Source organism: Lepisosteus platostomus, chromosome 7 (assembly GCF_059453375.1).
Source record: "Lepisosteus platostomus isolate fLepPlt1 chromosome 7, fLepPlt1.hap1, whole genome shotgun sequence".
In the NCBI taxonomy this organism is placed as follows: Eukaryota; Metazoa; Chordata; class Actinopteri; order Semionotiformes; family Lepisosteidae; genus Lepisosteus; species Lepisosteus platostomus.
In genome coordinates, this window is record NC_142617.1 from 11,967,360 (window position 1) to 11,993,441 (window position 26,082).

The 26,082-nt window shown below is 37.9% G+C and overlaps 1 protein-coding gene and 1 long non-coding RNA gene across 6 annotated transcripts; one reads left to right on the top strand and one right to left on the bottom strand.

Annotated features, from left to right (window-relative positions):
- The first annotated feature begins 7,305 nt into the window (after nucleotides 1-7,305).
- On the top strand, nucleotides 7,306-19,451 carry LOC148658192 (uncharacterized). The gene is made up of 3 exons (XR_015940039.1): nucleotides 7,306-7,367; nucleotides 8,784-8,882; nucleotides 18,393-19,451. It is a non-coding gene; the product is annotated as an uncharacterized LOC148658192 (long non-coding RNA).
- LOC148658193 (high affinity choline transporter 1-like) lies at nucleotides 17,664-25,973 on the bottom strand. 5 transcript variants are annotated; one of them, XM_088639270.1, is made up of 10 exons: nucleotides 25,740-25,973; nucleotides 24,719-24,851; nucleotides 24,004-24,204; nucleotides 23,716-23,829; nucleotides 22,231-22,386; nucleotides 20,543-20,691; nucleotides 19,879-20,022; nucleotides 19,546-19,699; nucleotides 19,028-19,245; nucleotides 17,664-18,794 (listed from the first exon to the last, which is right to left on the bottom strand). In XM_088639270.1, exons 3-10 carry the CDS (start codon nucleotides 24,185-24,187, stop codon nucleotides 18,249-18,251), a joined length of 1,665 nt encoding a protein of 554 aa, XP_088495396.1. In that variant the 5' UTR covers nucleotides 24,188-24,204; nucleotides 24,719-24,851; nucleotides 25,740-25,973; the 3' UTR covers nucleotides 17,664-18,248. The 5 variants fall into 5 exon arrangements, with proteins under 5 accessions (XP_088495396.1, XP_088495393.1, XP_088495395.1 ...); XM_088639267.1 differs by having other exon boundaries at nucleotides 19,843-20,022; XM_088639269.1 differs by lacking the exon at nucleotides 25,740-25,973 and adding an exon at nucleotides 25,396-25,730 and having other exon boundaries at nucleotides 19,843-20,022.
- Nucleotides 25,974-26,082: the final 109 nt, after the last annotated feature.

Sequence of the window (26,082 nt, forward strand, 5' to 3'; positions counted from 1 at the left end):
GTAGACCTCTAACAGACTCTTTAGACTTTGGTTATTTTCTCTTGGCTTTCCTAACACAGCACCTTGCTCACAGTGTGTCACTAGAGACACAAGTCACTAGATGGTGCCAAGAAACCATGGTTTCCTAAATTACCCTGCATATCTACAACATCATCAGCTGTTGAAACAAGTAAACAGGGGCTGACAGCAGTCACAGTAAAGCCAGAATTGTCAGGATTTAGATCTTTTCTGGTCAAATCTATAACACAAAGTATTAAACTATTATAAAGTATTATAAGGTATTAAACTGTCTCAGTGGAAGTTTGAAATACTGAATCTGAATTCAATGGAATTCTGCCTAAGAGTGCTGGAGGCTTGTGCAGTTGTAAGAGACACTTGCTTAGCTATGTAAGCAATCAAAGTCACGTCACAACTTTTCAACTGGTAGTTCAGTCTCATTCCTGTAGTACTAGGTAGTTTTTAGACAATTTCATTGGATCTGAGAATCTACCAAAATGGTATGTCTGAAATAAAGGTAGGTAAAAGCACAAATTCAAACTACTGAACTGGTACTTTAATCAAATAATACTTGATGTTGCTTTTTGAAGTAAGAAACTACTTAATCTTTATTATGGATATCCCTTTGTGTCACTCTGGACTTGTGGTATTCATGGAGATGGACAGCAGTTTCTCTGTGGCTAGCAGAGCCTTGCAGCACTGGGTCCCTAGGTTCAATTCTGGACCTGGGGTGCTATCTGCATGGAGTTCGAATGTTCTCCCTGGTTCACATACTGTAGCTTTCCTCCCACAGTCAGAGGACATACAGGTTGGTTAACTGCCTTCTGAAAGGAATTGGCCCTATTGCTAGTGTGTGTGTGTGTGTGTGTGTGTGTGTGTGTGTGTGTGTGTGTGTGTGTGTGTGTGTGTGTGTGTGTGTGTGTGTGTCCTGCAATAAACTGGCATCCCCTTTGCCCATTATTTGCCAAGATGGGCTCTTGCTCTCCTGTGACCCTGAATGTGATGTAGCACTTAGACAATGGGTGGATAGATGGATTAATGGAAGACTGTGGTACCATATAAAAGCTTAATCACTGTATAAAAACACACAAAGGCAATTTGATAGCCTGTCATTAAAGACGGAAACTCTGGGCTCCTCTAGTGAATTCTACATAACTTTGATCCATCATACTCATTGCGTTGTTTGTAGAAATACCATAAATATGCAAAAGCAAAGCATTAATATATCATTTGCATTTCCTAAATAAAAGTGTCTTTGGACTAGAATTGCACCACATGTATATAAAACATTATAAGAAAAAAATAATTGGGCCCTGTTGCTTGTGTGTGATCATAACTTTGATCCATCATGCTCATTGCGTTGTTTGTAGAAATACTATAAATACGTAAAAGCAAAGTATTAAAGTATAATTTGCATTTGCTAAATAAAAGTGTCTTTGGACTAGAATTGCACCACATGTATATAAAACATTATAAGAAAAAAATAGTGTTCACTTGCTAGACTGATCAGCATGGTAGTTAGCTGAATTACATCTGTGTATGCTACCGAGTACAGGCCTCGAAACAGTGTATATACTATGGCCACTAAAGCCGAGATTAGGATTGAGTGAACGGAAGATATGTCCAGTATAACACTCATTGTTCCTCCTGTAACAGTTTATTAAAACAAAATGCCCATGACACACAAGTACTGTAAATATCTCCTTCCTGGAGGCTGAATAACTTTAAAACTTGTAAAGACGGAACGGATCTTGGTCCTCAGGTTTACATACATTTTTCATATGAAAAAATGTTCATTGTCATTTCTTCTCACATAAAAAAGCTGCCTCTGGCAAACAGCCTTCTGGGTATTCTGACTACACTATGTGCAAAACTGCATTGTTGAAGCCAAAGAAAAAGAAATTGTCCTCATTTTGTTAAGACGGTGACAATTATTTTGATTTCTCATTCTTGGAAAATAACAGCCCTTTTATAGGCTTTTTCATCGAACTGCTTTGAAATAATGCTCTTTAACAATTGTGTTGACGACTAGTGTCTTACATTGTTGAAAAGGAGAACGTAAGAGACAGCTGAATGGAAATCACACATGTTTTGATTCATAACTGTATTTTACATGTCATGAAGTGGTTTTAGTTTAATTTTTAATATTATATATAAAAATAACACATTCTTTTGTTTATAAAGAGAAGTTGTGCTTTTACTTACCTAAAGCGCTTAGAATGCAAGCCACCCATAATATATCTCCAATGAAAGCAGGTATTAGAAGAAAACTTGTGAGTGTGTTTCCATATTTTTGTTGAAATGGATCCATCATTGTCACATACTGTTTGGATCTCATTGGCTTGGCAAAGAAAATCCCACCTAATTTGAAAAAGTGGTACTGAAATGTTTTATGCCATACCTGCCATACAGGTAATGTGACAATCTCTTTCACTTTATCACCCATATTGTGTAAGGTATTTCGCTGAGAGTATACAGTAGTACAAGGTGTCCAACCCTGGTCCTAAAGAGCCACCATCCAGTAAGTCTTATAGATCACTGTTAAATCATCAATTTGTGAAGACTTGGTATATATGTGAGTTTTGATCAATTTTGAAAATTTATTAAGTAAATAAATTGGTTCTGTTATGTCAGGTTGTCCTTGAACTACTGTCCCCCAAGCACGTCTACATTGTATGGGTGACAGGGCCTTCTCCTGTTATGCCCCCAAGCTCTGGAACTCTCTGCCCAAGGATATCAGGGAGTCACCACCTCTAAACTCCTTCAAATCCAGACTCAAAACCCTCTTCTTCATAAAAGCCTTTACTTAACTGGTCCATTCTTCACCCCTCTGCTCTTCTTAGTACCACCATCCACGGTCTCCTCTATATATTGTAATTGTGTTTTATCTTGTGTATTCTTCTTATTTATTGTTGTATTCTTCTTATTTATTGTTGTTGTCATCCTGTAAAGTGCTTTGAGAAGCCACCTTTAAAGGCACTACAGTATATAAAATAAAGTTTATTATTATTATTATTATTATTATTATTATTATTATTATTATTATTATTATTATTATTATTGAACAGAATAGGGTTTTAGTAGTTTCATATCAAATGACCTTTACACTAATTTGCCGAACAATTGCCTGCGTCAATACAATCAATGATTGACAGATTTAGGGTTTATAAAATCTGATCGATTGTGATCTCTAGGATAACTGATGGCCCTGATATAGAGCCATCAAGCAGCTGTCTTCTCCACTAATGGGACATTTACTCACCAACAACAAAGTTGATCACATATGCCAGAGGTCCCAGTGCCCAGATCAAGCCCTGTGTAGGAACATAAACTGCTTCTGCTGTCCCCATGATATAGCCTCCTCCAACCCACGTGGCTGAAAATGTACAAAAAATACTGCTGCTAATTGGTAAACTTCATTCACTGAGGAAACATTTTGGGCCCTTGTAGGAGAAGAACAGAATCTTCCTCAAATTCTCCTACTTAGAATGTGTTCCAGTGTGTTACAGGCACATGAACACATCTGGGCATCTTACCAGTCATGGTAAAAATCCCAATGAAAACATTAATATTGCGACCTCCAACCATAGTGACTTCACTCCTGTTCCCTGTGCACTTCTTTTCTTCCTTTCTGGACTTTCTAGAAGCCCAGATTCCAGTAACAAGGATGACTATGTAAAACACAATGACAGCTATCAGGCCAGGAACGTTGACAGCCATCTTATCCTGCAGATTCCTGAGAAATGCACAAAAGAAAACAAAAAATATATAAACAGCACAGTTTGTCATACAGATCCTCAAGAAGTGTGAAAAAACAATGCAGGTACTGTATATTTCGTTCATAATGTAACTACCTGATTTTTTTTCCAGTATGTTTCCATGAGAGAAAGGTGTTATAATTCATTTTTTGTAATAGTGGGGTGTTAGTTCCTTCCATATATTATTTTTTTCATTTATATTTGACCTAGTGGTGAATAGCTGTCTGTTAGGCCAAATCCACTAGATGGCGCTGCCCCTGGATCCCGGTGTCTCTTAGTTCCTGCCAGTTAATTTCACCATTCTGCGCATGGGTAGTAGGGACTAGGAAGCAGTGAGTTGCAGTTAAGTAAACCGAAATTGCTGCAGAGTTGTAACGGTAAATACTGTATTGTTTTCCTATTTACACCCTAAATGAGGTGTAATGAAACCCTCAAATCAAAAGTATTAACGAGTATAAAGGGGGGTATTTAATAGGAGTAATACAAGAGTAGCAAGATAGATATTAGATTTTAACCGAGTGGACTGAGGCCGTAGCCAGTTTCTAGACATCTATTCGGGCGAGGAATATCTGTTCACTCATTTGTAAGTTATGTGTTTCACACGTTCCTTGTGTTTTATGCTCCTTTATTCTTTACAGAGACTTATGTTTAGTGGTGAAATGGGTTTAGTACCTAGCTGCTTCAAGACAACCACCATCGTGCCAGTACCGAAAAAATCAGCCCCCACATGCCTAAACGACTACCGCCCTATTGCACTCACCCCCATCATAATGAAGTGCTTTGAAAAACTACTTATTCCGCACATTAAAGCCAGCATTTCAAAAACACTGGATCCTCTCCAGTTTGCCTATCGCACAAACCGCTCCACAGAGGATGCAATCTCTATAGCTTTACACACCACACTAACCCACCTGGATAAAAGGAACACCTATACAAGAATGCTTTTCATTGACTTTAGCTCAGCATTTAACACCATCATACCCATAAAACTTTCTACCAAACTCAGGGCTCTAGGTTTAGATACAACCCTCTGCAGCTGGATCCTAGACTTGCTCACCAGCAGACCCCAGACTGTCAGGATTGGCAACCTCACCTCCAACACACTCACCCTTAACACCGGTGCCCCTCAAGGCTGTGTGCTCAGCCCACTGCTTTACTCCCTGTTCACCCACGACTGTACTGTTAAGTTCAGCACAAACACCATCACCAAGTATGCTGACGATACCACAGTCATGGGCCTGATCACTGACAACGATGAGACTGCCTACAGGGAGGAGATAAAACAACTCGCAGACTGGTGCCGAACCAACAACCTATGTCTCAACATCAGCAAAACCAAAGAGCTGATTGTTGACTTCAGAAGACAAGGAAAAGTTCACTCCCCCATCTACTTAGAAGGGTCTGCGGTGGAGATGGTGAATAACTTCAGATTCCTAGGCGTTCACATCTCTAAGGACCTTACATGGACACTGAACACCTCCAGTCTCATCAAGAAGGCACAACAGCGGCTGTACTTCCTGAGAAGGCTGAAGAAAATACACCTACACCAACTGATCCTCACCAACTTCTACAGATGTACGGTGGAGAGCATACTGACCAGCTGCATCACAGTCTGGTACGGCAACTGCACCGCATCTGACCGTAAGGCACTACAGCGGGTGGTCAAAACTGCCCAACACATCATCGGCAGTGCCTTACCATCCATCCAGGAAATATACAACACCAGGAGTCTGAAAAAAGCCACCAAAATTATGTCTGACCCCACTCACCCCAGTCATAACTTGTTTATTCCCCTACCATCTGGCAGAAGGTTCCGGTCACTCCAGTTGCACACAACTAGACTCCAAAATAGCTTCTTCCCCAGAGCTGTCAAGTTGGTGACGCCCCCACTCCCTTCCACCTTATTATGATCTCTCCTAACATCCTCCTGTACCCACAACCACTGTACTCCTACACCACCACACACACATGTAAGCCAAAATTGTACTGTCCCCTCGATAGCCCAGTAAAATTGTAACAGGCATAATAATATTTTATATTTATTAATTAACCATACTACTTTTAACCATACTATTTTTTGCACTGTTCCAAGAATTACCTTGCACTGTTTTTGTCCTGTTAAATTTTCTCTGTTTGCGGAATTTTGCACAGTTTTGATTACTTGATTACATGTTATTTATGTTATGTTATTACATGTTACTGTTATTGCTATTGTGTAACTGTCTATTGTCTTATCTTCTGTCCTATTTATATACTGCACCTGAGTGACTAATGAGAAACACTTTTCATTATACTATGCACCTGTGTAAGTTTAATGACAATAAAGTTGAATTGAATAGTACTGTTTGTTAAAGTGTATGTAATTGTAAGTATTGTAACGTTTCTGAGTTTTCACAGGACAAGGGTTTTTTTTAATATTAACATTACTTTATTAACCCTTTACAATTTATTGCATTAGGAATTATCTTTTCGCATACCCCAGCTTGCTCTCCATGAGACACACAGACGGTGGGGGAGGGGGAGCCTGGGGTCAGAGCGCGGGGTCGGCCATTGTATAGCGCCCCTGGAGCAGTTGGGCTTAAGGGCCTTACTCAAGAACCCAACAGAGTAGTATTCCTCCACTGGTCGTGGAATTTGAACCGAAAACCTTCCAGCCACAGGTGTAGTTCTTTATTCTCTTATCACAAGTACATAATTTACGCACACAGAGACCGACGGAACAGGTACACAGTTTAGGGTGGGAACACGTTAACAACAGACTATACACTTACAAAGTTACATAGTACACTAAAACTAATATAACACTATTTACATACGCGGGGTCAGCTGATGGTCATCGTGCTGACACTCAGACTCCCCCCCAGCTATAACTCCCAGCCTGCTTCGCGGTACCAAGAGTGCCTAGGTGCGCTTCCTCCTCACCACCGAGCGAGGGCGCTACAGTATTATACTAGTTATCGTTGCAATGTAGTTCTCAGTGAGGGTAATAATAATAATAATTGCTTACACTTATATAGCGCTTTTCTGGACACTCCACTCAAAGCGCTTTACAGGTAATGGGGACTCCCCTCCACCACCACCAATGTGCAGCATCCACCTGGATGATGCGACGGCAGCCATAGTGCGCCAGAACGCTCACCACACCTATCAGTGGGGAGGAGAGCAGAGTAATGTAGCCAATTCATAGAGGGGGATTATAAGGAGGCCATGATTAGTAAGGGCCAATTGGAAATTTGGCCAGGACACCGGGGTTACACCCCTACTCTTTTCGAGAAGCGCCCTGGGATTTTTAATGACCACAGAGAGTCAGGACCTCGGTTTTACGTCTCATCCGAAGGACGGCGCCTGTTTTACAGTATAGTGTCCCCGTCACTATACTGGGGCATTAGGACCCACATGGACCGCAGGGTGAGCGCCCCCCACTGGCCCCACTAACACCTCTTCCAGCAGCAACCTTAGTTTTTCCCAGGAGGTCTCCCATCCAGGTACTGACCAGGCTCACACCTGCTTAGCTTCAGTGGGTTGCCAGTTGTGAGTTGCAGGGTGATATGGGTAGAGATGAGAGGTGACATGCGCAGCCTGTGAGCGGACTATTTCTGCAAGCGCTGCGTGGTGAGTTGTTTGAATTTAAACTGTAATGTAATTTATTTTTCGTTCAGTGTAGATGTGATTTTGTAACGGTTAGATGGAATGTTGAAACCGTAAAACTAAAATGTGTTTTTTTTAATGTTTTCCCTCATGGTTGGAAGAGCCACTACCGTATTTTGTGTAGCATATCATTATGTGATTATGTCATACATCATTATATGTCATTTCTTTGTATATATGTCATTATATGTCATTTTTCTTTTTATTTTCCAAACTAACAAAACAGATCAGACACCATACTTACCTGGAAATAAAGAACCCCAAAAATATATTTGTGTCCTGTGCTGGTTATTCTTTCCCAGGCTACATATTAACCTTGGATATCCGCTGTTAGAAGTAGATCTAACAAGGTTTTGTTTAATAAACCTGATTTTCCTAATTTGTGTATGTTTGGGCAGTAATTACAGGTATGTCAATACATTGGGTTGTGCATGTTGTGTGCATTATAAATAAATACAAAAAATATATATAGTATATACATAGTCTGTATAACTATAACTATAACCTACAGTTACAAGTACTGTATATAAGCAGCGTCTAGTATGGTAGCAAGTAAATACTAGACAAGTACTTGCAAGCAGCACCGTCAGGAGTAGCAATGTAGTTGTTGACAGCACTCTTATACTGGTGCCAGATCATAATCGAAGGTTTCGCAATGTAGTACTGTACAACAACTGCAAAGAGTTTAAAATCGTCAATCTCTCAAACAAGATTAACTCGTGACGTTGATCTCATTCAATTTGAATTTCAGTCCTGCAGTGTTTCGAACACACGGGTATGTGTGAGTATTTTCTCTAGCTTTTGAAGATTACAGTACGTCTGACGGCTACCTTTTTCACGAAACAGAAATATACTGCACAGTGGTTATCAGGCTTCAATCAAAACGGCTTTTGAAAGTTCGCCGAGTCTGAACGCAATGACCCCTACACCTGTGTTAAATTGATCGATTAACGCTTGACGCATCCCAACAATAAAATAGTGACGAAATTAAAATAGGTAACCATCTCCTATGACATTATCAAGACTCGTTTTGCATTTCATGTTTGTTTCACATTTCTAAATTACTTTTAAAATAATCGCCCATGATTAGCAGTGCAAAGGTCCAGTCACGATCAGACCGATAACTGTTTTTAAATCGGAATATTAACACTTCAAACACTACTTTAAATTCGAATGATTCAATTGAAATATATTAGACTTAAAATGCATTTACATAAAGTTTATTATCACATGTCTGTTTCATGCCAAGGCTCCCTGAAGACATTTATAATGAATATTTCCTCTTATAAACATGAAATGGCATTGTGAGACAGTTGTTTGCAAAGCAGGCAGTAGAAATGTTCTCAGACTCAGTTTTTTTCTATTTTTTCCACACCCAAGCTGTCAAGGTACTTCACAAGCTGTCTTCCTCGTGGAAGATCTCCAGTAGAATCAGTGCCAGTCCGGTTGAATGAGAAGAAGACAATGAAGACATTGCAGGTCTGGAGCTATTCCTTGGACTCCACCTCTTTTCCCCATCTTATCATGGATAGTTCTGTCTTTAGTGCCATGAGAAAACTAGATTTCTACTGTTTATTACCAAAAAATTACAAATTTATTATGTTTTTCGATGGCATTTTAAAAAACTATTTTCTTTGGTATTGTAATAGTTTCGGGTTCAGCAAGGACGGACTCGGTGACTCAGACACTCGTGGAGGAAAGAAAACAGATATTTTATTGAACCTTGGTACAGCCAGCACAGTACTCCTGCGCCCGCATGCCAGCGGAGAAAAAGACAGACTGAAAACGAGAGAGAACGAGCAAGCCCCAGAGAGAGACAAGAAAGCGAGCAACACACTGGGGTCTATTCGGGTAGCTACACAGGGATAGGGTGGCAATTGGATACAAGTATGACGTGTGGCAAACCATGGAACTATTTACAAGAATGCGGGCGATCTTGTGACACTGTTCGCCCGTTTCGCAGTAGGTCAGCTGAGGTTTTCCTCATCCCCGCCCTGACCACTACTACTCCCGTCCTGCCCCTCGCCGTGTACCCCAGCCGGGCGCTCTTCGGCCACAGCGCCTGGCGAATGTGTTACAGTATAATAATTATGAAAAGCTAAAATATAAAATAATCCTTCAAATACTTACATGTAACATGTAACACTTACCAGTAAACTGTTCTAATATATATACATTTTTACATATGACCTGAAAGCTTTCCCATGGACTACATATACTGTACATCATATAGAAGACAAAATAGTCTGCAACTCAAACATTTAGTGTGAGATGAGAGATTTACTTCACAAAGGTGAAAAGGTGAAAGTAAAAAGATTTCTCGATGTGAATTAAGAACAATTAAAAACAGACAAAAATCTGTTCCTAAAAGAGGAATTTCTCGATCCCAAAAACGGAAACGCAGTGAAAAGGACAAGTCATGATAGATACTAAGATGCACTGGAAACACAACAAATTTGAGTGATTTCTACGTTTTTATTTCTTTTCAGTACATTTGTTTCCAAAAGATCTACATTCTTACGTGTAATAGGTATACGTACTGTACATGAAAAGTTCCAGAACCCTGCCCCATCAAACATTAACAAGACAAAAAGCTGTATAACACATGAAAAAAAAACACATTTAGAATAGTGAGAATCTGCGAAAATTACATTTTGATATTCTTAATAAGAGTGCTCCAAGAAACTGGACTTCAAACATCCTGTTATAACAAACTCTCAAGGTTTTTTTTTATGAGAAATCATTGTCACTGCCAGATGCTATTAGCTGTTAATCAAAGAGCTAACAGAATCTCCTCCAATTTTCAGATAATTGACTCTTGTCTGAAATTCTATGATGGTTCTAGTTTTGGTTCAATTGACCCATTGTCATTGTTGCTTGTTGTATTTTTTCATACAGCATGTGTTGCCTCAGGCCAAGATTATAGTTCTGCAGCAACAACAGTGTTAGTGAAACCGGGTCAGACTAGGAACAACTGCCATTCCTGGTCGTACTGTTTAACCATATATTGTAATACTAATTATGTCTTTGTTTCATGTGAAACCTGAAACCTTTTACAATGCTTTTACTACAATTAATAGAACTAGAACACACAGCAATATGGAACTCTTCTTTTAATTAGACCATTATTTCACAGACCTTGACCATTAATTATAAAAAATGTAAGAAACATTTCCTCATACAACCACTGTTGGTAGATGTTTTCTGTGACAGGCAAGGGTGTTGGAAAGCTGTGTCTTCTGTTTTTTAATACCCAGGCTGTCAGTTACCTAGTTAGATCTAACTACCTAACTGCAAAAATGTAATATTTCATGAGAATCATATTTTCAGTAAAAAAGTGGATAAGATCATTTAAAAATGTTTATAAACAATAGGAGCCTGTTTAGCTCATTTAGCTTGTTATGTTTTTAAGATAAGATAAGATTTTTATTGTCCCCTGAGGGAAATTATCCTGTACATTTAAATAAAATGCAAAAAGAAGAGAAGAAAAGAAGAATATTGTACATTATACTATTACACAAACTAAGAAAAGCATTGCACATCACTCTATTGCACTTGTACAGTATTACACATAACAGCATGTAACATTTATAACACATCACAAAACATATTGCACTCAAGTGGGTTGTAAGAGTCAAAATTGTGTTTATCCTTGACATTTGCGTTGACAGCTTTAATGGATAGTGGAATAAAGGAATTTTTTGTATCTACTTACATTTGAGAACCCTAAAACATTTGCCAGATGGAAGAAGTTGATATTCAGATTTGAGGGAAGGATCTGATATAATTTTTCCTGCCTGTTTGATTATGGATTTTTCAAAGATTGTCTGCAGGGAGGGGTGCTGTTTCACTCCCATGATCTTCAAAGCTGTCTGGGTGGGTAATTTGCAATTTAAAATGAACTGATAGATTACCAAACCACACTGAAATGCCATATCTGATAATGCTCTCGATTACAGCACGATAAAAGAGTAGCATTTTTCCTGTCGAACCCCAAACACTCTTAGTCTTCGCAGGAAATACTGTATAAGCGCTGCTGAACTTTGGAGCGAACTCTCTCAACATGAGTAGACCAGCACAGGTTACGGTCTGTGTGTTGTGGCGTCACCGGGGGGAAAGTTAGTGTAAACGAGATGTTACTCACACCACACGTTTCTTCTCCGTTACTTTTGTCCGATTATTTGCTGATCCCAATCCGTAATCCGTTCTCCCTGTCTTTAAACAATCCAAATTACAAAGTCCGTATATCCACACAAATCTACTCCATATCCAAGCCGCAAACCGTAAATCGTAATCCGTAGTCCTCTCATTAACTAACAATGTATTACATGAACAATTCTCCTTATTTAGAAATGTCACCTTTCATATTTTCTTCACGAAAGAGCAAACCCATTTTTTTCTGTGTGTGGTGAATTGCAGAAACCTTCAGTAAACAAATCCTTTCTTTCATTCAAAAAGCAACACTGAATACACTGAGGGGGCCTTGTCGATAAGGAAAGATTTTTCCACACGTGAATTATCCTCAGCACTGCTTCAGAACAGAGGAGTGACTCCTTGTGGAAAGCTACAGTGTCTTCTGTCATTCCTTCCTGCTGAGCTCTGAATTGAAGTTGACCAATCAGATTTTTAATGAGGATGAGCGAACAAACTTCCCCAATCTGTTACTTCATCTGTCGATTAAAAGACATTTCATAAAGTCTGCAGGACCTCTCCAGGAGCTGGGTTGTTGTACAGCCCTGCTCCAAAGCAAACATTGCCCCTGTTTTTCTGAAAGAAACTGTCACCTTTTGTAGGTGAACTGACCTTCTAGTAGGAGACAAGATATTATTGAAAAACAGTGACCATACATTTATTTATACTTTCTATCTACTCAAGGCACTTCTACAGGTAATAGGGACTCCCCTCCCCTACCACCAATGTGTAGCCCCCACCACCTGGATGATGCAACGACAGCCATAGTGCACCAGTATGCTCACCACACATCTCCTATCAGTGGGGAGGAGAACAGAGTGATGAAGCCAATTCAGAGATGGGCATTACTAGGAGACTATGAGCTAAGTAAACCGTGTGAAAGGATGGAAATTTGTGAAAAGCATGATAAAAACCATGGGAAAACTGCAAACAATCCATGCAAATATGCTGCGGGACAATTTGGTTGTGTATTTAAATTTGGAGATAAAACACCTCTTGTAAATTTTGTCGGGATCAAGCAAGCTTTGAGCGTTGTCCTATTTGATTCTCCAATTCTTACATGTATATTGTTAGAAACAGACTAGTTCATGGCCTTAACTTTGCTACAGTATATCAAGAGAAACTATATAAAATTAAAATAGAAACACAAACAAGTGGTAACCATGGAGTTTTATGTAAACTCTTCTTCTTAGAAACAATGGGATAAATGAATGGAATGTATTTCATTTGTTAAAGTAATTCCAACAATAAAATATAAACATTCCCTGAATGTAATAAAAAATAAAGCTAACTGGGGAAAATCTTGTTTTCAGTAGTAACATCAGTCAGTTTCAATAGTCTTTACATGCTTTTTAACTATCTCAGAAAGTAGCTTTCATTAATTTAGATTTGTCTAAAAATCCACAAAGCTTAGAAAATCAATGTCAGATTGTTGTTGTTCGTCAGATCAATAGTCTAATATAAAACAACATTTTTCTTAAGTACTTTTCCTGCTATATTTTAGAAGACTCAAGGACACAGATTGCACTTTGGGATGAATAATGTTTTTCATCAATCATGCAGCTAGCAGTGGAATATGAATTCTGTTTCTGACAGGAAAATGAATGTACTTGTTAAAATAGAATCCTATTTTGCTAATAGATATTTATTTACATTTTGAATAATCAGAATTCTAGAAATTCTAATTTTCTTGAAAGTAAATAAAATGTGTTTAGAATAAAGTTTTCCTGATAAGGATCATTTACCGTCATAGAGACACAGCTTATGAGCCTCTATGAAAAAACAATAACACAGGCTTGTGGAAATCGCATCCAAAATTGTCTGCCACCATGTCCTTATCTGAAAATCACCATCTCTGCCTCAAGCACTCTTTACCATGAAGTGAGGAAAGTAGGGACTAAAAATATCCAGATTTAGGAATTTATTGTTTGTCCCCTTAGAGTACAGATAATGCACAGAGCTGTGAACAAGTCTAAATGATGGTTCTAAAGCCATTTATGAGCTAACAGGCTAAAACACTACTACAGTACATGTAAAAAGCAAAATGTTCATTATCTATTGTTTAATAATCTAAATGTATTCAATAACAAGCGTGCAGTGGGACAGAGGCAAGAAAATGAAAATTCCTGGAGTGAAAAGTTAGCGCTAACAAGTACTCTTCACCTAATTACAAATGACTTTTGAGAAACTAAACTCTCAAAAAATAGACCACAGTTTTGCTTGAAATAAGAATTACATACTATTCCTGACTGTATATATCTTTCTCTTGGAAGATGCAGAGTGGTCCTGTTGAAGTGTGATTTCACTCTTAATGTATATCATTCCACAAGTACTTGTGGCAATACTTGTGGAATAAAAGCAGCAGTGAATCTCTGCACTTTCATTTATTGTGGTGAAGCTGTGGAAGTAGAATTGATTGCATTTTAAACCCCTGAGAGATGCATTTAATGGACCTGCTGGGCCACAGTCTCAATTTAAAAGGCCCTATAGAAGAGAATTTCATGTTAAAATTTTGATTTGTTTAATTCAGGGTTTGAACAGGACTACTTTTCAAATATGCTAAAAAAAAGTGTGATTTCAAAAATTATCATGGAATACTCATAAAGAGTGTAGCTTAAGTGATATTTTGATACTACTAGTGATACCTAGTGGCATCAAAATGCTGATGTAAATTCATGTGAATGATAACAAATGAACAATATGATCGTGATTCATATAACATAGTCTTAATTAGAAACTGCCATAAACACTGTAATTTATATAATAGATCATCATTTTAGTTTTTCATACCAAAAATGATTTCTTCTCTCCACATAGAGTTCTTTCTACAATTATGTACTGCCCTACAGTGGTAATTATTAAAAACTTTTGTGTGGTGGTGAATATGGAATAATGCAGATAATATTAGTCTAGTGATGCTTTTTAGACACGTTTAGATGTAATTCAAGCCAGATTGAGAATGATGCTGTAAACAGTGTTGGTAGACCGTTGGGTAGTACTCTTCCCTCAATTGGCCTTATCCATCCTCTTAAAGGCGCTCCGGCTCTTTCACATTTTACTTGAGGATGTGCACCTGCCTCCAATCCAGCCCCTCCTTATAAGCCAGACGCTCACTCTATTCCGGGCTCTGCACTTGAAGACGGATGCCAGCCTACCACCAAGTTGCCCTTCACCCACGGTTTGGGGGCATAGGCCTCCTACCGGCATCCTGACCCAGCTGAGTCCAGGGCTCAGAGCGCCTGGCCTCATCACACCCGTTTTTGTTCCCTGTCCCGGCACCGGATCCTGTTCCGGTTTTTAACCTTGTCTTGTTTTGTCTTGGATGGATCACCCGGTCTTTCGGACTTTCGGCCTGCTTTCTGGTTTCCCCTTTCGGATTGTTTTTGTTATTGTTATTTTGCCACTTCTGATTTTTTTCCGTAAAATTTTCTTATAGCTGCGCAGAAGGACTGAGGTGCTGTAGGGTGCTAAGCAAAATCATAAAATTGTATCAGACATTTGTTTTCTTGTTGTATTTGAGCAAGCAATGTTGAACCCCCCCCCCCAGATTACTCTTAAGTACTACCTACAGAGCCTTGGTATACAGTACCAGACTAAAAAGCACAAAAGTAAATTGGATTACATTAAGATCACATTAGTGAACAGTACAAGGTCCTAGTAGATTACGTCATAGCATAATTAAAGTGCCACAACCGGGCTTTTGGTATCTTTTGTATTCAATATCTTATAAACATTTACAGAGGCAATCAAGCAATGATTTTTAAAATAAAGTACTCTTTGTGTGCTTAATGGTGCAAATGAGAAGTTTCTTACCAAATGCAATTTTAACAATTAAGAATGTTAGTTTTTCGTTGTACTGTACAGTATGTCCAAAACCTTAAAAAGAACCTTTAGGTCAGAGCTTTAGAGAAGAAGAATAGTCCTGAGAATAAAAACATTTAAAAATAATCTCACAGCCTTACCACAGCCTTATTGGTTACTGCACCCTGTGCTGTTACAACAGTAAATAGGGAACTATAAATATGACAAAGGCAAACTTTAAACCTTGTGAGTAAAACAATTGTCATAATTGGTCATAACTTTTTTCTTTTTTAGTTTTGCAGTAATTCGTACATTCAGTATCAAAAGCTTTTTAAAGTTCTTGCTGAGAATTGTGATTAAATGGGAGAAAGTAATGCAAAACATAGTTACGGTAAAGCTTTCATTGTTAATATGTAAAGTTAATGGTGTCAATGTGCTGTTTCATCAATGACAAATGAACAGTCATGAGATATTTGAGAAATTATACACTGTATAATTAAATTTTTGTATTTTTGTATTAACACAACAACATTTTCTTGTTTTGTCTGGAATAGATACATCATATGGTATTTTTTGAGTCACTGGTTTAGTTAATGGTAAAAGCATTGCTGCCTCACTGTGCTGGGGCCCTGAGGTCAGTTCCAGTTCCAAACTCTATCTGTGTGGAGTTTGTACAGTATGTTCGCTTGGGTTTCCTCCGACAGTGCAAAAACATACTACGATAACGATAATTGGCTGGGAAAAGTGGCCATAGATGTGAGTGTATGCATGTCTGTATCTGTTTGTCTGTCCTGGGATGGACTGGTGTCCTGTCCAGGGAGTATCCTGCCTTGTGCCCATTTCTTGCTGGGATAGACTCTGGCATCTCATGACCCTGGATTGGAAGAAGCAGTTAGAAAATGGATGGATGGATTGTTCAATAAAGTAAACTTCACCTGGTAATTGTCATTAATAAAATGATGGATAGAAAAACGAATTGTTTTGCTGTATTACAGCAGCTTTTGTGGCTGCATGGTTAGAAGAAACTTTGCAATATACTGTATGTAGTTTAATTTATTATAAAATGGTTAATCTGAGAACAAGATAACTGTCCCTGTTAAAAGCAATGTAATGTGTTATTTTTTAACTACTGCTGTGTGCTGAATTTACTGAAAGACCCCATGATCTATCATTCATTGAACTCTTTAAACTCATATTAATTTCCTACTTGAAGAATTCTTCTGCCAGCTCTTCTTGCAGACCATGCAGTTGAAACCTAAAACTCCAGCCACTCATCTTTCAGATTCACTGTTAATGAACAGTCACTACCCAGTGAATACCACAAGTTCTTCTAGACACCTTTCAGGCTCAAGTGTCTTCCAAGCAATGATGCTGAATGACTGCTTATTTATCCATCTACTGTTTCTTTCAATTCAAGTTTGCTTATGTGGAGTCCATCCTAGCAGGCAAGGGCACAAGTTAACAAGTCCATCACAGGGCAGACAGCTTGTTTATGATAATCTGTATAAAGCTAACCATCAGTACATTCTACAGTATATTATATATCCACTAAACTGAATTGGACGAAGAGGTTAGAAAATGGCTGGGTGGATTTATTAAATAATGTATAATTGGAAAAAGTAAGAATGCATACCCAACCAGGCCAGGAATGGTAGAAAACACCAAATATCTTCATATTTGAGCACACATGTGCTGTAAGTGAGAAATGGGAAGCAAATGCTCTGAGCATCGTGTCAAACAGCCACATCCAAATGTTCAAAATGATCCAGACAGAATGTTTCTGTTTTCAGCCCACCTATTCTGGGTTCAACAAGCCATGTTGCACTGGTTTAAAACAAGAATTTGAACACAAACTGCTTTCCAGTAAAGAGGAACAGCCTGCTTGACTTGCTTCACTGTCGGGTGTACTGGAATGTCTCCATTTCAAAGAACGTTGTCATGTTAGTCTCAGTCACGAAATTGCTTGAATAACTGATACCTATATACAGATACATTTGGAATGCTTCGGAGAAGTTACTGCGTTGTACATCAGGAATATTTTTCATCTTATTGTGACTTTACTTACAACAATGCATACCATATTGTGAATGCCAAGTATTAGAAAACTAGTGCGCATGGAAACCCAGTTAGAGATTCTTCAAGATCAGTTTATCAAAACACAATTCTGAAATTTACTACAAGCAGTTATAAAAAATATATCTTCAATGCTCAGCTCAACTCTACTCAGTAGCTGGAGGAACTGCACCATTTGAATAATGATTACAACTATTGTTTCATCTCTCATACAGATTTTAATCCGGTTTTTTAAAATCCGTATCATTTGGACACATCCACTGTTTTTCAGAAAAATCTTGATCAAAGAAAGAGAAGTAATTTCTGTACTTTTTATTTTCAGTATTATAAAGTGTTAGATATTTGTGCCAGGGTTGAAGTGTAAACAGTAGGCTGGTGAGGCATGAGCACATGAAAATCACAAAGGACCTCTGTACCCACCAAACAACAACCCAATACCACCTACCACTATGAGTCCCTTTAACCCTAACTCTAACCCCTTTGGAAAATGTGGCTCTCAGCCCTTCACCAATTAACTAATTATACAATAAATGCACCACTTGTAAACTTACACATACTGTATACAGACAATAGAGGCCTTAAGAACCTCTTGTGACAGATCATCTGAAACTACTATTCTTACTACAGCTGGTCTGCTACAACATTTTTCAATCAAAATGCTGGAACCTTCAGAACATTTTTTATGAACTAGTAGTGACCTACTGTACTGTATGTAGACATAAACGTGATGTATTATCTTTGTCTTCCATTAAGAAGTGTGCATTATCGGTGTATTCTAACTCAAGCAGAGCCCTCTTTACCGATGATGGGAGAAGGCTGACAATTGTGAAGAATGCTCTCTTCTGTTAATTCATTCAGCACCACATCTTTCAGAGTGATGCTGCTCTTTTCCTTGACATTAAAGATATCCCACTTTTCCTTTAGGAGCCCTTTGTTAAACAGAAAGGATGCCAGGTGGGAAACTATCACGATGCTGAAAAAGGAGATCAGCATGGAGACGGTTTTGAAGGGGAAATACTGCACATAGACGCCATCCACAAGCCTGCAGCCAGGGAAGTGAATTACAGGGGCAATGTTCATGATGGGTTCCCCAGCTAGGCACCTCAGCGTCAGTCCCAACACAAATCCCACGCAGGCACCATAACCATTTGACTTGGGGACAAAGAGAACACAGAGAACCTGGGCACAAACCACAGTATACATCATATCTCCGCTGAGCAGCCAAAACACAAAGACGGAGCTGGTTGTCATTGCCAGACTCATTCCAATTGACCCAAAAAGAAGAACTGAAAACTTCACCACCCACATTATTTCGTTTTCAGATGCCTGTAAAGGGGAGGAGAAGATATTTTTAGCATGAGATCAACAATAATCTATAATACTTAAACGGAACACTTCTATGAATAAAACAAGTTATACGTCAGCAACAAAATGGAACATCATTGGAATGGTGTGAATATTTTACAAGGCACTGCATCTCTAGATGGAGTGTTTTAAGTTACTACAGTAATTTTATAAAATGTTACTTGCTAAGACATATCTATTTAACTGCTCCTCACTTTTTTTCTCAAGATGTTCTTGTAGATGTTTCGTGCAAACAGGGAGGCAGAGGAAAGCAAGGCCGAGTCTATGGATGACATCACTGCTGCAGCAATAGCCCCAATGCCTGCGATGGAAATGTAGGAAGGACAGAGATGCTGCAGGGTAATGGGCAAAATCATACCAGCTTGTTCTCGCTCATATGGCGTGGGCAAACCATAACTGGTCTGGTTCCAGTCTGAAACAGCAAAAGAGTGATACCGTAAGAAACTTGCATTATTCTCAAGAAGAACCTGATTTTATGGAAGAGTAATTCACACTATTGACTCCATCAACGTGTCTAGTTTTATTACCCTGAGATCATACCATTAGGCACAAGTGTCATTCAGTCTATATAAGGTTTACATTATCAATTATTAATAAAATGTCTAACCTTAATTAAAAGATGACAGTTTCTTTTTTATTCAGAAAGTAAATTTAGTTCTAATGTTCTAATTAATTTGTATCAAGACATAACAAGCAAAAAAGGATTTCTGACCTGTTGAAGCTGCTACAGCCCCAATAATCACAGAAGGAATTCCCAAGACAAAGCAGAAGATTGATCCAACATAGCATGTGACCTGTGCCTGAGTGGTAGAAGCTACTGCCAAGATCCTTTGATAAAAGGCTTGGTAACATATTCCTCCCAAAGTCTGGAAAAGAATTGAAACTCAGCGATTGAGTAGACGTATTAACGGGCTTGGAAAAACAAGCTAAACTTTTCACTGACAAGGTAAACATCTTATTTTACAGATAAAACAATCAAGAATTCTCACACAATAGAGTATATAATCACTTGGAATGGATGATTAATCTGTCTATCTGACATTACCACGAGCAAAACATCATCCAGCCATCTCCCCAATTCTGTCGGCTCAATTTTCCCTATCCAGGGAGACTGGTAGAGTTCATTCACTGCTGTGTATGCAATGTCAGTAGATGCTGGGCTCAGAAGAGTAAATGGGACACAAAGCCACTGGAATTGGTAAGAAGAAACAAGTTCAACAAAGCAGAGACTTAAGATGACACCCCCTCCAAAAACATACAATACATTTTTTAAATTAATTGTTATCACCCTGTGTAGTTAGATTTACTTAGATCATTTGTCCAGAAGGACTGATTACAGTACATTAGCATATGCTTCTAAAAAAGATCACTATCACTGCTCATTCTAGGATTACCACTACATAGAGACTGGTTGTGTCACTGGCGCATCTGAGTAAACTTCAATTTATCATCATACAGTATAACATGACCCACTGATTGCAGGGAGGACAGAAAGTATTTTTTTAAATGATAGAATTCATGTAATTAGATTTGTACTTCTCCTACATTCACAATATGCAAGTACAATCACCCTAATGTGATAGATCAAGGCAGTGACTCATGTGCCTACAAACCTATGGGCTGTGCTTACTATTGTCTGGTACTCTAAAGGTTTACTGTGTGTACTTTTCCAGATAATCCAAAATAATGTCAGATGAGCCTTTACATACCAGACTAAAAAGCATGAAGATGAGCTGGATTACATCAGTGTATGCTACAGAGTATAGGCCTCCCAGTAGAGTGTATAATATAGCTACACCAGCTGAGATGATGACAGAGTAATAAGATGATATATCCAATATAACACTCATGGTTCCTCCTGGAATATATTTAATTAAAAATATTAGATGTTATAATAAACAGCAAATTGCCACATATTATAACAGTTTTATAAACCACGTTTCTTAAAAGTATTACAGTCAACAATAGAACAAATAGTTGTCTCACTCTGATCCTTATAATACAGTTATATGGAAAAGCACAGTCGTGCTTACAGTATGTGTGAGGTTAATGAGATGTATTTTTCACTCTTTGAGACTTCAAAATCAAGACTTTGGGTGTGACTGTGGTAACAAGGGTTCAGAGGCAGAGGCAACATGCAAAACAACTCCCCATTGCAAGGGTATCTGTAGAGGTCTGTGACATCTTGCAATAAGAAATCCAGGGAGCCAGGACTTCTAATGCAATTCCTGCCTTTACTCTTGCAGCTTATGTTTCACTAAAGCTTCAGTCACCAGAAACACTGCACAGAACTAGCTGACTGGCTAAAACACACAGCAGCAGCAACAGTCTTCTGAAATGAAACAGTGGCAATAGTATTCCATCTCCACTAGCCCGTTTTGAGGTACTGTTCATCTGGAATATCTGTGTTTTAGTGTTGAAAACTAATTTTTACCTTTCAATTTCAACATAAAACAAAAACAAAGAACCCTTTGAGGGTTACCATATAGTAATGTGAGATTTGCTGTACTCGAAAGAGATAGTAATAAAGACAGTAATTAAATAATTAATCTTGGTGTTGTTAAAGGGCACATGTTAATGCCTCCCTGAGATGACTCTTTAAATTGCAAATAGTAGACAATAATGCACTTTGTGCTGTTATCAAAATTACTTCACAAGAAAATGTTAATGAGCCCATGCCTCTGCTTCAAAAGTTGTTCTGCTGGTCATTGCAAAGATCCTGCATAATACTGCATATGGCTATAAAGGTGCATTACATTGCAGCACTTTACTTTTACTTTTAAATCTAAGGTGAGTTTCTTAAGCCCAGATATTCACACAAAAAAAAGATGTATTGGGACTAAATTTTCAATTAAGAACAATAATTCCACTTGAATATTACTTGAATACAAGTTCAGTGTCTGCGTTGTGCGGTTTCAATCAATTCTGACAACTCTAACTGAGGAAGTCCGTAATAAAATCCTAGACACTTTGTAACCTGAAGTCACCTATTGAATAAAATGATATTACTTTTTAAGCCTTGCCATTAAACAGCTTTGCGGTGTCGCAAATGGTTACAAAACTAATAGGACATGACCTTTACTATTTTTTTCATTCTAGCAATTTACTAATGCTCTCAAGTTCAAAAGATTGTTTTTAATTATTTGAAGAGAGCTGGGCAACAGAGAAAAATGTGAATTAAAAGAAAGTGCTCTGCAAAGAAGTCATACATTTCGTGATAAATATATTGAGGTTAAGTACTGTTTCTTTGACATTATTTCTTTGTCTCAGCAATTGTGTAGGTAAGCATGTTGCAATACCTCTCTTATATGGATTGAGAAAACACACATAGTGGCATATTGCTTCAGCCAACCTGGTACAAGAGACTGTAATGTTAAAATTCTCTAAATGTACCCACCTAAAGCAGCCAAAACACAGGCTACCCAGAATATGTCTGCCAGCAATGCAGGAATAAAGAGTATACTTGTCAGTTTGTTCCCGTACTTTAGTTGGAATGGGTCCATTATAGTGATATAATTCTTTCCTCTCACTGGTTTGGTAAAGAAAATTCCACCTGGATAAGAAACATTCATAGTTTATATTACAAGCAGATATTTCTAGTTGTACACTGTATTAGCATGACCTGTGGTTTGCAGGACTAGAAAGACTTAGATTGTATAATAACCCATATGTTGACTAATTTATGAATAAAGGTTACTGGCTCATGAACAACCATATTTTTTACTTTTACTGTTATCAGCAAATTTATAGAGACCTCAGGATCTGTCATTTATTAAGCTGGGTGAAGAAACATTTATTCTTAATAGCTAAAAGAAATTAAGTATCAGCATATTCGCAAGCTCATTTTGCAAGCAATAAACCCACTGTCATCTGAAAGTGTCTTTTATAACAGTGTACATCAAAGAAAATGTATCATTTATAACTGCAACAAACTCTCAAAGTTTTCAGGAAAATGACACTCTGTAGTAGAAGGTGCACTGACAATGTAATTGAACAGACATAAAATTTATTATGCCAATTAATATCTCATCAACAGGGTTCTTCCAATAGTGGGTCTGTTGTGGAAGACATAGGCTTCTACTGTGCATTGCCACCACTGGAAAGAATCCAAGCTGTATATCTGTGATACATGAAGTACTACAGGTTGCAGATGCTGTGTTGCAGAATTCTGTTCCATTCCTCATACTGTAGTTTCTGGACAAGAATGTGCCTGGTTTCTTCTGGTCCCTGAGCCCTAGGTGCCACACAATATCCTAGTTCATGCCATAGATGTTCAACAGGGCTCAAGTCCAGAAAGAAGGGTGTCACATTCTTGTGTTGCAAAAAAAGCCATTATTAAATGAACAGCAGGAGGACAAGTTTTGTCCTGCAGTAATACTGCCTGAGGTTGAACCCACAGGTAGTGAGGCACCATACAGACAGGGTGTCTTCACCCCTAACATGTGGAGTCCAGACAAGATTCTTCTGCCCAGACCATCACACTTGAACCACCCTATCTATCTTGGTGTTGTGACTCATGATCTTCCAGAATGTGGACTATTATTGATGACCTGTGATTAGACACAATGCTTTACTAGGTTAGACACTGCTGATTGTGAGCATCCCAGACAACAAGCGTCAGTGCTCTGGCTCAATCTCCAACAATCATATGCTGTATTTTTCTAAAATCTTGAAAGCATAAAGCACATTGAATGATACTTTTCATCTGATGCTCAGTATCAGTTACAGCTTTCCTTCTTTTTGGTATTGTCAATTCACTCTTCCTCTAACTCAGTTGTCATTTCCATTTAAGACCATTAATTCATTTTTCTTTCAAATGAATCTATTGAATCGTATTTTTCGTAAGACATTTTAAGTCAATAAGTGAACAGTTATTTCTCACCCACTATCAAACTCAGGGAGTATCCAACCAGCCCAACAGACCAAGCCAGGCCCTGTGATGGGAGATAGACAATCTCAGCTGTCCCCAGGATGAAGCCGCCTCCAACCCATGTTGCTAAAACAGACAAACAAAAACACATTTAAATACAGTACTCTTGTTTGACTTTAATAAGATAATTGTTGTGTCAGCTCAATTAGGGAGTTTGATAGGGGGCAGTCTGGATAGCAATTCTAATTCTCATCTATTACTGATAATAAATGTAAAAAGTACCAAGTCTGTAAATCTTACCAGTCATTGTGAAAATGCTAACACAAACATTCAAGTTTCGGCCACCAACCATGGTGACTTCGCTTTTATTTCCTGTGCATCTCTTCTCTTCTCTCTTAGACTTTCTTGAAGCCCAGATGCCAGTGGCCAGAATCACCACATAAAATATGATCACAGACACCAAACCAGGGATATTGACACCCATCGCTACACAGTGGAGCTCTGTGAATGTAGAAAGACTGCTGTTAATTTACAAGCCTCATTTGGCTATATGGACGGTTAAGGTAATTATCAATTTGATGTCACTGACTTTCACATCCAAGACCTTTAAAACTTAAATATATATAAATTGAATACAGTATGTCCTACTAAGAAGTACTATGCACTGAAACATACTTATGCAAATAAAACTTGATGAAGGATAAAAACTAAAGGATACATTTTCATGTAGGGAAACAATATATGTCACTGAAATGATCATACCATGTCATACCGTAAGACTGCTCTGCTCCCATGTTTATGAAAATGAATGTATTATGAAGTAAAGCGTTTGCTAGGATTATTAGGTCATTTAAAATTTGTGGTCTCTTATTCAATAAGAAAAACAATAATACCCAAACCTTTTTGTCAGTATCCATTACTGGTTTGTTCTAAACAATAAAAATATATATCTTATCTCATTTGATGGTATAACTCCTTTCACAGGATATGAAAATAATCAAAAGAAGAGTCTTACCAAATATCTGGTGGTCTTTCTTCAGAAAGAAATGCAACCGCACAATACCTTGAGCTTTTCGGTCAGTATTCTTACTTCTGGTTCAGTTTTGGCAGGGCGTAAGGAGGTTAATTATATTTAGCAAAACTTGCTCCTTGAAAACACAATGAGCATTAGCAAATTATCCAAACTATTCCTCTCACAATGAAAGATTTTTTCAACAGTCAGCATTAATCGGCTCTGGAACAGCTATAGTGTAATTAAATGTTTTTTTTTTTTGGCTCAGGAGACTGCATTACTACAGCAACTGGTTCAAAGGTTGTAAGCATTTGGTTTTTACTGTCGTGCATTTATGAATTAAAATCATATTGGCTTCTTAAGTCCTCTTACTGCACAATGTTCATTTCAAAACCTCAAACTCTCCTATCAGAACTTTTCATCTAAGTATTAACCTCTCCACTACAAGTGAATGTCTTCTAAAGTATTTATTCAAATATTACAAGGATCCAATAAATTTTCAGTAAGTTCCCTATCGTCAGAAAACATCTGTTTTATGTAGCCAAATGCGTGTAAATTCATTACTCACACACAGAACAATAAAATGTGCTACATTTTCAGAAATACTTCTAGAAAACAAAAAGAACCTCATTAAGAAAGCAAAACATCTCTTAAAACATAAGCAAAATGCTATACTATACCTTGCATAGGACACAAACTATTTTCTGTTCATGGATTTCCTCTGATCTGTTTTGCGCAGAATATTTCTAACCTTAGATATACTATGGAGGAACAAGTAATAGGTTTATTCCATGCTGAAAAGAGAAAAGAGAAAACACAACGTTTTGGCTGTGAAGCCCTCGCTCCCGAAGAAGGCATCACAAACGAAACGTTGTGTTTTCTCTCTTCTCTTTTCAGTATGGAATAAACCTATTACTTGTTCCTTTGCAAACTACCCATGCTGACGCAGCTACCCACCTTGGATAAAGTATATCACATAACCAGTGAATCTTTAAACTTTGTAGTTAAACCGACATACACTTACAATCAGTGCCAGATGAGATGTTTTCTCATGAAGTTGGGAAACAGAAAACTGTAAATCCAAATGTTCTTTACTCTCACATACTGTACTCTGCTTAATCCTACTCTGACTACACATTTTCAGCTAAGACTAAATTCTTTTATGGTAGAAGACAGTGCAATGATACTGAATGAAGGTTGGAGAGAAATTAACTTCTAATGAACAGAGACCCCTGCTGGTTTCCTAACCTGGAATTAAGCAATTAAAAAGACAATCAAAATTCAGTTAATAGAAAAGGAATTTATGGATGCCAAAAAACAGAAAGACAGTGAAAGAAACTCAACATGATAGACACTAGGAAGCATTA

What these genes read in the sequence shown, in the direction of transcription:
- LOC148658193 (XM_088639267.1), bottom strand. Translation starts at nt 24,187, where the DNA reads ATGGGTGTCAATATCCCTGGTTTGGTGTCTGTGATCATATTTTATGTG. An exon ending in CTGTGTTTTGGCTGCTTTAG is followed by an intron (nt 20,692 to 22,230) that starts GTGGGTACATTT and finishes AATATATTCCAG; the next exon opens with GAGGAACCATGAGTGTTATA. An exon ending in AGAACATCTTGAGAAAAAAA is followed by an intron (nt 18,795 to 19,027) that starts GTGAGGAGCAGT and finishes TCCCCTTTACAG; the next exon opens with GCATCTGAAAACGAAATAAT.